At 48.4% G+C, this 15,418-nt stretch overlaps 1 protein-coding gene across 7 annotated transcripts in view; it reads left to right on the top strand.

The window, feature by feature from the left end:
• Positions 1–14,765, top strand: part of FAM219A (family with sequence similarity 219 member A) — a 51,717-nt gene extending 36,952 nt beyond the window's left edge. Inside the window, exons 2-7 of one of the 7 annotated variants that reach the window (XM_081103688.1) lie at positions 7,112–7,160; positions 10,294–10,396; positions 10,644–10,724; positions 11,367–11,421; positions 11,938–12,029; positions 14,025–14,765. In XM_081103688.1, coding sequence (XP_080959814.1) covers positions 7,112–7,160; positions 10,294–10,396; positions 10,644–10,724; positions 11,367–11,421; positions 11,938–12,029; positions 14,025–14,037 — 393 coding nt within the window. In that variant the 3' untranslated portion in view covers positions 14,038–14,765. Of the gene's footprint in view, positions 1–7,111; positions 7,212–10,293; positions 10,397–10,643; positions 10,725–11,366; positions 11,422–11,934; positions 12,208–14,024 lie in introns of those variants that run through there. The other 6 variants (XM_081103687.1, XM_081103686.1, XM_081103682.1 and 3 more) reach the window with 6 other exon arrangements.
• The last annotated feature ends 653 nt before the right edge of the window (positions 14,766–15,418 follow it).

Below are 15,418 nucleotides of genomic sequence, written 5' to 3'. Positions count from 1 at the left end.
GGTTGGGGGCATGTATGAAGGCAACCAATCAACGTGTCTCTATCACATTGCTGTTTCGCACTCTCTTTGTCTCTCTCCCTTCCACCCTCTCTAAAAATCAATGGAAAAATAGCTCAGCCCATGTGGCTCAGTGGTTGAGCATGGACCTATGAACCAGGAGGTCACACAGTTCGATTCCCAGTCAGGGCACATGCCCGGGCTGTGAGCTCGATCCCCAGTGTGAGGCATGTGGGAGGCAGCCAATCAATGATTCTCTCTCATCATTGATGTTTCTATCTCTCCCTCTCCCTTCCTCTCCGAAATAAATAAATAAATAAATATAAAAAAAAATCCTCAGGTGAGAATTAACAAAAAAATTAAAAAAAAAAACTCAACATGTCCCAAACTGAATTCATCTGACTTTTCCTGGCAGAGTAGCTGTGCTTTCCCCTTCATTGTCTGTCTTACTAATTAGTATCCTTTTCCCAATTACTCCAGGCAGAAAACTAGGAATGTCTGGACTCCTCTTTCTACCTTTTATCTTGAAAGTCCACCAATTCTACCCTGTTTAACATCCTCCTTTCTGTCCTTTTATCTTCTGCTTCTGCTCAGTGCAAGTCCCTGCCATCTTTTGTTAGCACTGTTGCAATAGTTTCCTAATTATCCTTACCTCCAGTCTCATCCCCCTGCCATCTATCTTCTGCATGGCTATTAGAGAATCCTTCTACATCTCAATTCTGATCATGTTACTTTCCTGTTTAAGGCTTTGTTGGTTTCCCATTATATTCTGAGTAAAGAACGAAGTCAAGGCCCATCTTCTCCTACCATCTGAGCCCTCCTGACACCATGACTTTATTTCCTGCCACTTTTCAGCATACCTCTAGGTTTCAACTGTAACGAAATACTGACTTTCCTGTGAATATGCAATGTTAGTTCTATGCTTCAGAGCCTTTGCAGATGTTTCCTGAATGTCCTTTCTCCTTCCTCTTAAGCTAACTGGTGAACTAATGTTTTGAGAACTATTAAAGTGGCTTCCTCTGTGAGGTTTTCTCTTTGTTACTTTCCTCTACTTTTATGCCTCCTGTTGCCTTTATTGATAATTACTGGGAGCTCCTTAAGAATGGGCCTATTTTCTATTTATCTTTATGAGCCCTGGGCCTGCCATTGTTAAATAAGCGAGAGGCAATTGCAGCATAGTGGAGTAAGGAGAGAACTGAGTCAGCATGCCCCCTGGTTCAGGCCCCTCCTCACCCTGTGGAGAGAACACCTTTCCACAGATACCTTCCCGCATAAGCCAGGCCCCAATCTATGTGGTGCCAGGGCTGCAGCTGTGGGCAAGTCACTCCCAGGGCACACTGTCCAGGATTGTGTGGGCCAGCACAGATAGAGTGCTCGGTGTGTACTATACTGAGTGCTATTCTAAGTGCTTGCATATATTAACTCATGTTAGCCTCACAAGAACCTTTGGGATAGGCATTAGTATTAGTACCATTTTAAAGATGAAGAAACTGACACCCAGATCACACAGCTAGTAAATGGAGGAGCTGGGATTTATAAAAAGAATTGGTTAAGTTGATATTTGTGAAGCTAAGGATAGTTAACCAGGATCTCACTATACAATATTGTTTTCTCTACTTTTGTGTAAGTTTAATACATTTCTATAATAAAATATTTTTTAAAAACTAGATTGGATTAAATCAGTGGGTTTTAACTTTTTTAAAAAAAATACCTTTTATTGATTTTTTACAGAGAGACGGGAGAGGGATAGAGAGTTAGAAACATCAATGAGAGAGAAACATTGATCAGCTGCCTCCTGCACACCTCCCTCTGGAAATGTGCCAGCGACCAAGGTGCATGCCCTTGACCAGAATCGAACCCGGGACCTTTCAGTCCACAGGCCCATGCTCAATCCACTGAGCCAAACCAGTCAGGGCAACTTTTTTTTTTTTTAAGCAACAGAACCCTTTCTCCAACTAAAATCCTGTGGAAAGGCTGATATGTAAATGAAATAAAAGCAGATCTACTCTGGTTTAAGAGAAGCCAGACCACCTCCTATTGGTCCCTTCTTGTACTCAGCCCCTCCCAGTGCACAGGGTTAGGGAACATAGTTTAATGAAAATCACTGGACTGGACTAAGTCTAAGAATTCTTCTGGCACTTTTGCCTTCCTGTAGTTATATTGGCTCTGCACTGGCCATTAGCCTATATATATCCTGTTCCAGAAACAGTAAGACAGGGCTATTAATCATTTCTATAGTCGGTGGAGAATTTGAAGGGTTGCAGAAACATGGGTTGCTATTAGAGATGAATTTCAATGTCTGTCTCTGCTGAGTGTTTATTAATAATCTTGCTAATCCCCACTCTAGTTCCCGGATCTAACTCCTGTCAGATGTCCTTGGGGACATTTTAAATTCTCCCTGACTTCTTGGAGCCAGATGCTTCCTTCTGCCTGGGTTCCTCTCTGATACTTATATTCATGAATATTTCACATTTAATCTCCCTGATTACATTTCCATGTGATGATCATAGTGCATTGGCTACATCTCTCAGGAAAGACATACAGGAAGCCCACAAAAAAGGCTTGAGTTTGCAGGCACAGTGCCCGAGGTCTTTGTTCTTGCCACTCAGATGGCCTTCCATCATGGACAGTGACTGGGAGATGCTGCCTGGTGGGCTTTGCATGTGGCCTCTTGGTCTAGGGCTTTGCACCCTGGCTCATGACCAAAAGGGACTGGCATTTTCACTCAGGGATCAAATGGCACCAGGACCCGCCCAGTGTCCTGGAGGACCACATGTGGGTCCTTGTGACCAGAGTTGCTCAATAGCTTCCCAGCCCCCAGACAGGCCCCATCCTTCCTGCAATGTCATCATTGCTGCCAAGTACCTCCAGTCTGAGAGAAGAAATTGATGAACTTATCTGGACCGGGGAGGAAAAAATTAGCCCCAAATGCCCAAGGGCTTGTGCTTTAAAAGTCAGCCCAGGGAAATGACAGTGAGGCTTAACACTCCCATGGGATGGATGGGGTGGAGGGTTATGGAGAAGATGCATGATTGGAAGGCTATAGATTTAGAAGTCATCAGTGTAAACATGTTAATCCAAGCTGTAGGAGATATCAGGGTTCCCCAGAGAGATAGGAGGAGGAGTGAGGTCAGGACTCTGCAGAGGAAGCAAAGGACTGCGGGATGAGATAGAAATGAGTGTCCTGAAGGCCAGTGAAGGAAACTACTTCCAAATGGATGTGGGATGTGTGACATGTGACAAATGCTACAGAAAAAGTAATGTGACTAGGACCTTGTAAAGGTGCCAATGCTTCCCTGGTAGGGTCCCACAGGCACCTCTGAGAAGCCTCCTCAGGTTGCTTTGGGAGTGAGCCCCCCCTGTGGCCTGAAGGGAAAGCCAGAGCCCAAACTGTCAGGTCTCCATGTTTCCTACCGGTAGCCACTGCCAGGATGTTTTGGCTGAAGAGAGGCATGTAAGGGCCACTAGAGCCTGCTTCTCCAAGGCTTAGGGAACAGGTGCTGTCAGTGAGAAGTCTCCCACGGAGGAGCTGAGCCAGGGAGGCAGCGGATAAGGATTGGAAAGGTTTGCGGCCTGGGAAGTTGCTTGAGGTGCAGCCACGGCGGCACACAACCTTTCCAGCACAGAGCCTCCTGCCGGGTCCACCTCAACCACAGCTAAGGGTTGGGGGTCCGAGCAGAGGACAGAAGCCCAGGTTCTGCCCTCAGGAACTTGCGAACACAGCCCATGCAGGGCCTTGTGCTCTAGGTGTCTCTAAGGAACACAGATAAGGTCAGGATTTCCCTCCAAATATTCTAGACTTTTCCCTTTCCCGTTGGTGACAAGCATGTTTTCGTTCCCACTGCCTCATTCTAAAGGGAACAAAAGCTACCATAATGAGTATACTAGGTGTACCTGTTAATAATGCAGGTTTTTTCAATAGGTGGAGTTACCCATATGTTGATATATATATATATGCGATTTGACATGTATGCTATTTTGTTGTATTGACAACAAGCTTCAAAACTTCATATGTCAAATTTTCTGATATTTTTATACCTAAAAATGTCGAATTTCGTGCCAAAAAGCATTTGCAGGAAATTTTAATTCATTATTTTGAAGAAAAGTGCTGCTGAAAGTTATCGTATACTTCGGGAAGCTTATGGTGAACATGCTCCATCTCAAGATACTGGTGAACACTGGTTTAAATGCTTTAGCCCTAACCGGTTTGGCTCAGTGAATAGAGCAGTGATGGCGAACCTTTTGAGCTCAGCGTGTCAGCATTTTGAAAAACCCTAACTTAACTCTGGTGCCGTGTCACATATAGAAATTTTTTGACATTTGCAACCATAGTAAAACAAAGACTTATATTTCCAATATTTATTTTATATACTTAAATGCCATTTAACAAAGAAAAATCAACCAAAAAAATAAGTTCGCGTGTCACCTCTGACACGCGTGTCATAGGTTCGCCATCACTGGAATAGAGCGTCAGCCTGTGGACTGAAAGGTCTCAGGTTCGATTCTGCTCAAGGGCATGTACCTTAGTTGTGGGCAATTCCCAGTAGAGTGTGTGCAGGAGGCAACTGATCGATGTTTCTCTCTCATCGATGTTTCTAACTCTCTATCCCTCTCCCTTCCTCTCTGTACAAAAAAAAAGTCAATAATATATATATTTTTAAATAAATAAATAAATAAATAAATAAATAAATGCTTTAAAAGTGATGATTTCTATGTTAAAGACAAATAACGTCCAGGTCAACCGAAAAAGTTTGAAGACCACCCACATGACTTAGAGATCAGATGTAAAAAAAAAAAAAAAAAAGTTTGAAGACCAACAACTACAAGCATTATTGGATGAAGATGCATATCAAACTCAAAAACAACTTGCAGAAAGATTAAACATTGCTCAGCAAACTATTTCCGATCGTTTACAAGCAATGGGAAAGATTTTAAAGGAAGGAAATGGGTGCCACATCAACTGAACGAAACACAAATGAAAAACCGAAAAGTCATCAGTAAAATGTTGCTTCAACAGCACGAAAGAAAGTCTTTTTTGCATCAAATTGTGACTGGCGATGAAAAGTGGATTTATTTTGAGACTCCCAAATGCACAAAATCGTGGGTTGATCCAGGTCATCCATCAACATCGACTGTGAGGCCAAATAGCTTCAGAAAGAAGACAATGCTCTGCGTTTGGTGGGATCAGGAAGGTGTGGTACTATGAGCTTCTAAAACCAGGAGAAACTGTTAATACTGATCGCTACTGACAACAAATAATCAATTTGAACCATGCTTTGATCATGAAACAACCAGAATGGGCCAGAAGACACGGCAAAGTAATTTTGCTTCATGATGACACACCATCACACACTTCAAAACCAGTTAAAGACATGTTAAAAGATCTTGCCTGGGAAGTATTAACCCACCCGCTATATTCACCAGACCTCGCTCCTTCAAATTACCATTTGGTCCCATCGATGGCACACATATTTTCTGAACAACACTTCAAAACATATGAAGAAATGGAAAATTGGGTCCCTGAATGGTCTGCCTCAAAACAAGAAAAGATCTATTGGGACGGTATTCACAAATTACCTGAAAGATGTGGGAAATGTGTAGCTAGGGGAGGGACATTACTTTGAATAAAGCACTTTTGATGTTTCTCTTGAAATTACCATGTTTTCTTTGATTACAAATTCCACATTTTTAACCGGTAAAGGGTCAATCCGCATTTTTAACCGGTACCTATGATATTAACATCTTCAGAAAATTTGACATATGAAGTTTTGAAGCTTGTTGTCAATACAACAAAATAGCATACATATAAAATCGCATATATATCAACATATGTGTAACTCCAGCTATTGAAAAAATCCGCATTATTAATGGTACACCTGTAGCCACGCAGATCTCTGGGCCTGACACTGTGGGGCCAGTCCTGCAGCATTCTACCTGCCTCTCTGTCTGCTCTCTACATCCCCAGAGACAGAACAGGCACAGCCTTGGATCCACTCTGCAGTCCTCAGACTCTGTCGTTCTAGGCCAGTGGTGGCGAACCTATGACACGCGTTTCAGAGGTGACACGTGAACTCATTTTTTTTGGTTGATTTTTCTTTGTTAAATGGCATTTAAATATATAAAATAAATATCAAAAATATACATCTTTGTTTTACTATGGTTGCAAACATCAAAAAATTTCTATATGTGACACAGCACCACAGTTAAGTTAGGGTTTTTCAAAATGCTGGCACGCCGAGCTCGAAAGGTTCGCCATCACTGTTCTAGGCAGATACCTTGGATCAATAGGTATCAATAGGTACTAGTATCAATAGGTCATCAGTATCTCATGGAGAATGTGAATGACCTTCCAACTGACTGAGGCAGGGTTGGCCAGGGCCCTGGATCCTGTAGCAGAGGTTTGTGGTGTTTTCGAAGGAAGAGTGAGGCTAGAATAGATTAATGAGCAAGCAGCACAGGACTAACTCACCACTAGCTGATTTGTCAGTATTTGTCTTCTCACCTACCATACACAGCCAACCTTTTAGGCTTTCGAGAAGACATTCTTTAGGACTCATCTGTAAAGTTCTCGTGAGAACTCTTTTTTGTATGGCCTGGTTGGCCAGTCAGTTCTCTGGGTCCTGTGAAGGGACCTGTCTAGTGCTAGAGGAAATGGAGAGGGGAGGGGGTGGGAAGGCCTGTCGTAGGGAGCAGCTACTCTGACCTTAATGCAGACTTAAACTCACAGGAACCTAGAAAGACCTTTCCAAACAAGTACACAGGAAGGGCCCTGGGGAGCAAGCAACTAGTATGGGAGGTTGGAGAAGGAGAGCCTGTGGGCTTCAAGAATTGCGGTGGGCCTTCTACAGGAGGCCAGATGACCCAGGACTGAGAAGATAGGCACCCAGGTGAGTGTAAGTGAGGCCGGGATCCTTGGCTCTTCTACCCAGTTCAGGATCTTCCTCTCAAGGTGGACGGGTCTGCCTCTCCCTCCCTGAATATCCTGCCTGCTGTCAGGGGCGGATGCTCTCAGAGGTCCAGGGGTCAGGCGGGAAGGCCAGCTTCAGGGCTGAGAGCAGCAGCCTCCTGTGTTCACGTCCTTAAACTTCCTGTCTCTCTGCTTTCTCCCTGCCAGGACCCAGCCGCCGCCTCCATCTCAGACGGAGACTGCGATGCCCGGGAGGGTGAGTCAGTAGCCATGAATTACAAACCATCCCCGCTCCAAGCAAAGCTGGGTGAGTGGGTCTGGGAGGCGAGAGAGATGCGGGGAATGGACCAGGTGCTCTGGGCTGGGTCTGCAACATGGTGCCACAAATTAAACCACCTAGGGCCAGATGGTTCCAAGACTCAAGCCACCAAGTCACTGTCACTGCCAGGTACCTTATTTCTTGCAAGGCAAAGAGGGACGTTACAGTGCTCTGCAGGACCCAAAACTCTAGGAGGCGTCCCTGAGGCCAAGATGGCTCCAGTTATTCCAGGGGAGAGCGGCAGGGATAAAGGCGTGGCAGTCCCATTCAACACTGAACCGGGCTGCGAAGCTGCCTTCGAGGTGGGTGGCAGTTGCTATGTCTGAGGGTTAGAAAGAATGAGGATTCCAAAGCCTAGAAGCTGAGCCCCTCTCCCCATTCCATCCTCAGCCCATCTGGACATCTCAGGGCCTAGTGGGCTCCAGTTTCGGGGAGCTTTCTCTTAGTATTTTTTAGTAAACTCAAATCTCTCTCCCCCTTTCCAGGGTCACCTTTCCCTTGGGGTTTTTCTCATGTCCATTCTGAAGTCAGTTGACGCTACAGCCTGCTCTTTGAGGTCACTTGGCTCCCAGCCACTGCCCATAGCTCCAGCAGCTGCTGTTCTCACTTCACCCTAGGCCCAACCCTGCCCCTGCCTCTTCAGGGACCAAGGCTGCTTCATATAATAGGCTTTTATTAAAAATTTGGGCCGAAACCGGTTTGGCTCAGTGGATAGAGCGTCGGCCTGCGTACTGAAGGGTCCCGGGTTCGATTCCGGTCAGGGGCATGTACCTGGGTTGCGGGCACATCCCCAGTGGGAGATGTGCAGGAGGCAGCTGATCGATGTTTCTCTCTCATCGATGTTTCTAACTCTCTATCTCTCTCCCTTCCTCTCTGTAAAAAATCAATAAAAATATATTAAAAAAAAAATTTTGGTTTGTGAAGAGAAATTACAACACAGTACATCCAGGAGAGTTTACAGTCACATACAGGTGATCACCAGCCTTCAAACTCCTCTGCCATCCCGTCTCCTCAGGCTCCAGCTGCCCACTGAACAGTGGGCCCCTCAGCAGTCCTAAGAGCCTAAACCTTCTCCCGCTGAAGCTGCCAGGACTCCCTTTTCACAGAGTTCTGTGCTTTTATTTTTTTGAAAAAAGGTTGTTGTTTTTTTACCTTGCTTTTCTCCTTCCAGACCATAGCTAGAGAACCCCTCAGGCTGTTCTTCTAAACAGGAGAGCAGCTCTCTCGGTGGAATTTGTTCCTCTTCCAAAGATATCAGACTCAAAGTACAGCGAGTTTGGTATATTATTGTTCAATTTAACAATACAAGTGTCCTAACAAGTATAACTTCTTTTATTCTCCCTATCACATCTTCTCCCAAGATAATCATTCCAAGTTTTTGTTTTTTACTTTTTAAAAATATATATATATACTTTTATTGATTTCAGAGAGGAAGGGAGAGGGAAAGAAACATGAATGATGAAAGAGAATCACACCCCCCACTGGGGACGGAATATGCTCTGACTGGAAATCCACCCATGACATCCTGGTTCATAGGTCAATGCCTAACCACTGAGCCACACCCGTCAGACCGACTTTTACTTTTTGTTGTATTTAACATAAGTGGTAACATACTGTGCACATTTTCTGAAACTTCTTTGGTTTTTGTTTTCCACTTAATGTCTTGGAACTTCTTCCAATGCCAGTATATAGAGAATGATTTCATTCTTTTAAGTAGTTGCATAGTAGACTGTAGTTTGGTTTTGCCAGTTTATTCTTTGCATTTTTTCACTTTCAAACATGCTTTTAAAATAACAATTTTTTCCTTTTCCGTTACATTACCACCGAACTCCTCATTAAAATTCAAAACCTTGCCCAGTAGCACTAAGGGGAAAAATCACCACCACCACCTCCAGGAATTTTAAGGCAAATTGCACCCCCTAGAGGCTTGGAGTGGTAATGGCAGCTGCTGCCTGCTGAAAAGAGGCTGGGGGAAAACTGAAGGAGCCAGATGAGCAGTGCCAAAGTAAAGAGGGTCAGCCACCTGGAGATGAGAGAAGCAGAGACAGGGCAGTCAGAGGAAATTCCAGAGTCACGGTTGCCGGAAATGCCCACCCATCCTTCCTCTCCGGAGCTGTGGTTATTTTATGAGTACTTTCCCCCAGCATCCCTCTCCACCCAACAGTCCCTTTCCCCACATCTAAGCTCTACTTGAGATGAGTAGGAAGGGTAGACAGGCCTCTTCCAGGGCCTGGCAGATTACTGGTTCCTGGTAACAGTGCCACACACCAGACAGTAGGTCACCTGGTGGCCAGCCCCACGACTCTGGTGGGCTCTGGAGCCTCAGAGAACTCCAGAGGCTAGCAGAGAGTCAGAAGTACAGCCAGAGGGGCTGGGCTCCCCCAGCCTCATGCCCCTGACCCTGCCAGCCCCATTCTGCCTCTCCTACTCCATAACCCTTGGTGGCTCCTTTTCCTCCCACATTAATCCCAAACCCCTCTATCTGGCACTCAAGGTCATGCCCTGAGTTTGTCATCAGAGGGAGTCCCTAGCCCCTTAGCACAGGTTCTGGGATTGGTGACATAGATGTTGTTAATAAACAAATGACTGAATAAATGTATCTTACTTTTTCAACCTGTCCTCCATCTTCACCCTCCATTCCATCCAGATCCACACTTACTATGCTCACTTCTAAATGCATTTCTGTATACACTATCCCTCCTTCCTAGAATGCCCTGCTCTCTCCAGTTCAAGATGTGGTCTGTAGGAGGCCCTGATGGCCCCATCCTTCTGCTCCATCTCTCCCTCTCTAACCCTTCTCTGCCATCGAGCACACACTAACTGCTCCACATGGGAGTACAGCTCCTGGAAGACAGGGGTCAGCTTTCCCGTTGCCCCTCACTATCTGTCTCAGGTTGTGCAGGGCCAAGTACTGTCTCCACCGAGCAGCAGAGCCTGGAATTAGGATCCCTCCACAGTTCCTACAGAAGCAAAGAGTTTCCCAATGGAGGCCCAGCCTAGGCTGCCCTGAGCAGTAAGGTAGGGTGGTCCTGGGGGCAGGACACAGCTTCCTTCCCATATTCCCCTGCAGAGAAGCAACGGGAGCTGGCCCGGAAGGGCTCCCTGAAGAATGGAAGTATGGGTAGCCCTGTAATCCAACAACCCAAGAAGAACACTGTCATGGCCCGGACAAGGTAGACACCCCCACACACACACCCCACCTGGACCCTGCCAGTCAGCACTGTCCTGATGCTGGTCCTGAGCCTCCCCCTCTTCCCTCCTCCCTCAGGCCTCGCCCCTCTCTGAGAGCAGAGAATCTCAACAGAATCCAAGCGGGGGGGGGTGGGGGGAAGGGAAGTGGTGGGGTGGGGCCCAACCCAATTCCTCACCAGACTTGTGTGCTCCCATTGCCAATCCAATCCCCCCAAATTCTCCACCCAGGCTGGTCGTTCCCAATAAAGGCTACTCCTCGCTTGACCAGAGCCCAGACGAGAAGCCACTGGTAGCCCTTGACACTGACAGGTGTGTACGGGGATGTTGGGGCAGCTGGGCAAGCCACAGGACCCTGTGTGAGCATACAGGTGGGCTGTACAGGCCATACCTGTTATAGTGTCAGAATTGAGATATTCCTCAGACAGCCAGGAACTCTCCAAGGATGAAGCCCCAGGGACTGGAATTTTTACCCGGAGGTGGGGAAGAGCAGAGAGAGGACAATGGGACTGGTACAATCTATTGCTATTCTGGGACAACTGATCCAATGGCTGCCCTGAGAATGGGCACTGATTCAATGCTTAATACCTTGCCCCCTGCAAGGGAGCAGCCCTACTGCTGGGAACACACCTGGCTAGACCTGGACTTTGGGAAAACTCAACAAGCCAGGGTGATTTGAGCCTAGATAAAAAGGGGAAGGGGAGGGGGAAAAGGAATAGCATCTCTACTCAGAAAGAGGTTAAGGGTGGCAATTTATTTAGAAAGGTGGGGCTAGGGAACCTGTCTTAAAACTTCATTGGTACAGCAAGCAGTTTTCATTTAGATTGAGCTGTTTATTTGGAAGTGTGGGAGAAGGGTGGGGTATTGACTGGTGGGGGTCAGGGGGTGGTGCAGGGAGTTTTCTATTTAATTTCCAGGAATCACTTCCCTCTGTCTCCTTTTCTCCATGGCCAGCGATGATGACTTTGACATGTCCAGATACTCCTCTTCTGGCTACTCCTCTGCTGAGGTGAGGCCCCACCCTTCCTACCCTGGACACACCCCTCCAAGCAGGGATGGGCCAATGCCAAATCACACCTGAGCGGTGCTATGGGCCAAGCCAGGCAGAGCCGCTGTGGGGGTGGGTCCTAAATGGGGCAGGGCTGAATAAAGGTGAGGCTGTTAGACCCTGGCCTCAACCTAGGGGATCCTGGGATTAGGATGGGACTTGAACCCAGGATTGTCACTTACATAGAATGCAACGTGAAAAACAGATGACACCAAACGGGGATGTGCCTCAAGTAGGAGCAGGGCCCCAATAGAGACAGGACCTGAGGTGGGAAGTTACCTGTAGAATGGGGTGGGGTCTGTCATGGGGCAGAGCCTCACAAGGAAGTGCCTGTAAACAAAGTGAGGCCAGAACTGCATTAGGGGTGAAGCCAGGGGTTTCTGGAGAGACCTGGGATGGGACAGCTCTGGGGAAGGCCTGGTGGTTGGTGCCCCTGGATCCCTGGAGCCTGACCTCCCTCCCCTTTGTCTACAGCAGATCAACCAAGATTTGAACATCCAGCTGCTGAAGGATGGCTACCGGTTAGATGAGATCCCCGACGACGAGGACCTGGACCTCATTCCCCCCAAGTCCGTGAATCCCACTTGCATGTGCTGCCAGGCCACGTCCTCCACTGCCTGCCACATTCAGTAGTGGGTGGGGCCGCCGCAGCCAATGGAGCCGGGCCACTGGGGGCCAGGTTAGACAGGGCAGGGGCAGACCCCTCCCCAGCTCTTCTGCCAGCCCCCCGGCCCCGCGTCCCCTACAGCCGCCAACCTCGTAAAAGTCATTGCTTCCTCCTATGGTAGGACGTGTACCTCTGTGTGTTCATGGAGCCGGAGAAACCAAAACCGGGTCTCTCTCTACCCCAGAAACTGAGGAGGGGAAGGGGCTGTTTGTCCAGTTACTTGGGGGACTTTGCCCAGCACCTTTTTGCTCTCCCCAAAGCTACAGTCCAGTGGGAGAGTGGGGGACTGGACAGCAGGGAGGCCAACAGTAATGAGTGGGAGGGATCACAAAGCCAGGGGCTTGGCCCCAGCCCATGAAGCCATGAACCCCCAGCCCAGTAAGGAAAGGGACTCTGAGGTAGAAAGGCCCAGTGGAGTGGGGGCAAGGCCTAGCACCTTGGAGCCCCTCCAGCAGCCCCTGTTGGCCATGTACCTATTTGCATTTCTCCCCTCATCTCCAGATGGGAAGCCTGGCAAAGTTGCCCAGTGGAATATTGTCCCCCACCTATCGGATCACTGCCTACTTCCTCCTCTTTGCCCCATTCACCCCTCCCTTCCTTCCTTCCTTCCTTCCTTCCTTCCTTCCTTCCTTGTTCTCTGAGTTGAGGGTAAGAGGCCTTAGAGACAGGCCAGAGTTTGGGATGGTTGGGATGGTATGATCTGTCCTCGCCTGCCCCTAACCAATGTATCTCTCTGCCAACCCCCTCTCCACCCCCCCACCCCACACACACACACATACACACGCACTCACACACACACAAACGCTTCTGTTCGTTGGTCTCTGTCCCAGGCTAGAAGCAGGAGGTAACACTAGCCTCAAATGCCCCATTCCCATCTCACTCCAGCCCAAGATTTCAAATCCTTCTTCCCAGTAAGAACCTTCAAGGGAGCATGCTTAGGAGAATGCTATGGCTGCCTGTGTATGGCAGGGAGCGCTTGATAGGATGCGTGTGTGCCTGTGGCTGTCAGGGTGTGCGTCTGTCTCTGTGCGGGCCTGTCTTTTTAGATGTCTGCTTCTGTCCTAGATGGTGAGGAAGTGACTGTGTGGTCTGTTAACAGTGTGAGGGGCTGTTGAGCAGTGCAGTGGACTGAGAACCCTGGACTGGGACTCGGAGCCTGGCTCTGGCCCCAGCTCTGGCTCTGTGCCGGTGGTCTTCAACAAGCCGCTGCGTTCCCTGGGCTTCAGCTGTCAAATGAGCAGCGTCTGAACGTTCTGAAGAAACTTTGTCAGAGGAATTTCTGTGGAGGGGTATGGGGAGGTCTCTGTGTGTCTTTGAGTACCTAGGAGGCTTCCTGAGTTGTATGTCTGTGTGAAAAGGAGAAGGGGGAGTTCCTATGGGACCTGTGTATGTGTGAGTGCATGCAGATCTATTTGGGAATACATGTGTGTGTGTCTATGAATGTGTATGTGTGTGAGTACATATTGTGTATGTGGGTATATGGGGTGTCTGTGAGTCAGAATGTGTGTACTGCTATCTCTGCTGCAGTTGCTGGGGTGGGGAAGATGCCAGAGAAGCTGATGATGAAAGTCAAGGTCCTCCCCTGGGACTGGGCAGTATAGACCTGCCCCATGTAAAGAAAAATGAAAGCACAGTTAGCCTAAGACTGCTCTGGTCTATGCCCCCACAGATCCCATATCCCAGGGCCAGGGTGTATACCCTCCATTCTTCCATGCTGCCACCTCACAGCCCATTCCCTGGGAGGTGGAGCTGGAAGGGGGAGAGGGTGATGAGAGAATAAGGCTGCTACTTAGGAAGGGTAGCAGCTCTCCCTGTACTACACCCAGGGGTCGCCAGCTCCAGAGTACTAAGGTGAAGCTCTCCAACCGCTAACCCAGCCCTACCTCCTCTTGTACAGGAACCCTGGTTAGATGATGAGAAAATGCCAAAGGGAGACAAGACAGAGACGGTATCTGCAGGGCCCACAAGGCCCATACCAGCCCCCAACTGTGCCCATCTCTCCCACCAAGGTCAGATCCCTACACCCTGTCATCTGGGCCCCAGAGCCAAGCCTCCTACTACTCTCACCACCACCCTGGGTTTCTTGACTCACTCTTCGAGAACATGGGTACTTCCTCTTTTCTAAGTAGGGCCCCACCAGGGCTCATTTAGACTGCTACCTTTGCTGCTGATTTGCTGTGTGACTACGGCCCACTGCTGAACCCCTCTGTCCCTGAGGAACCAGGGAACACTCCCTCCACGCAGGACATACCTATTTCCCTGGCAGGCAAGGACTTCCAACTGAGGCAGTGTACAAGTGGTGGGGAGAGGTAGGAGGCTGGCAGCCAGCACCTCTGGGTCTAGGAAGTGTGTGGTTCCCTCCTCCCCTGTCTGGGAGGATGGAGGGGAGGAATTGAGGCCTTAGCTTGCCCCCTGTCATTCTTCCCCCTTGTAGATACTGCCTTAACACTCCCTCAACCCTCAGCTCTGGCTGCCACCCAGCCAGGTTTCTCCGTGCTCACTAATTTATTTCCAGGAAGGTGTGTGGAAGACATGAGCCGTGTATAATATTTTTTTTAACATTTCCATCGCAGTATTGACCATCATCCTTGATTGTGTATCGTGTAACACAAATAATGATATTAAAGGCATCAAACAAGTCAGCCTCAGCTCCCTACCTGGGGTGTGGGCCAGGGCCAGGTGGGCTGGAAAGGGGAGAAAATGGATCCTCTGAATGCACATTTCACTCTACCTCCACTCATGGGTTCCCAAGCCAAGCCTGCCACTGACCTGCTGCATCACCCCGGTGAGTCACTTGACCCCTTGGAACTTCCACTTAACTTCATCAAAGTGAGAAGGTTGGCCTCGAAGATCTCCAGGGACCCTCTGAACTCTTGGAAATTGGGTTCTTTTGAGAGACTTGAGGGAAGAAAAGGCTGGAACAGGAAGAGAATTGGACCTCCTCACTTCCTCAGGGCTGGGACTAAGCCAAGTGATATCATAATGGGCAGTGCCCATCCTGGAGGGGGTAGCAGGGTGGGGTAGGAGCAGGAAAGCTGTGAGAGGGAAGTTGAGAGTTCCTCCATAGAAGGGAATCACAGCAGCTAAGGGCACCTGCCGGGCTGGAGGTGTGGGCAATCTGGAAGGGGGGGGAATCACTGATGGTTTGCAGGAGCCGTTGGTAGGTAGGGCCCACCTGGGCATTCCCTAGACCCCACTATGTTCCTCTTCTCCCGAAAGACCAGGACCCCCATCAGCACCTACACTGACTCCTACAGGGCTCCTAACTCCATCAAGAAGGTCTATAACGAC

The sequence above is a fragment of the Myotis nattereri genome (assembly GCF_964212035.1).
Source record: "Myotis nattereri genome assembly, chromosome: 12".
NCBI lineage: Eukaryota > Metazoa > Chordata > Mammalia > Chiroptera > Vespertilionidae > Myotis > Myotis nattereri.
The sequence above is the reverse complement of the archived record's forward strand: the minus strand, read 5'-3'. Positions and strand labels throughout refer to the sequence as shown.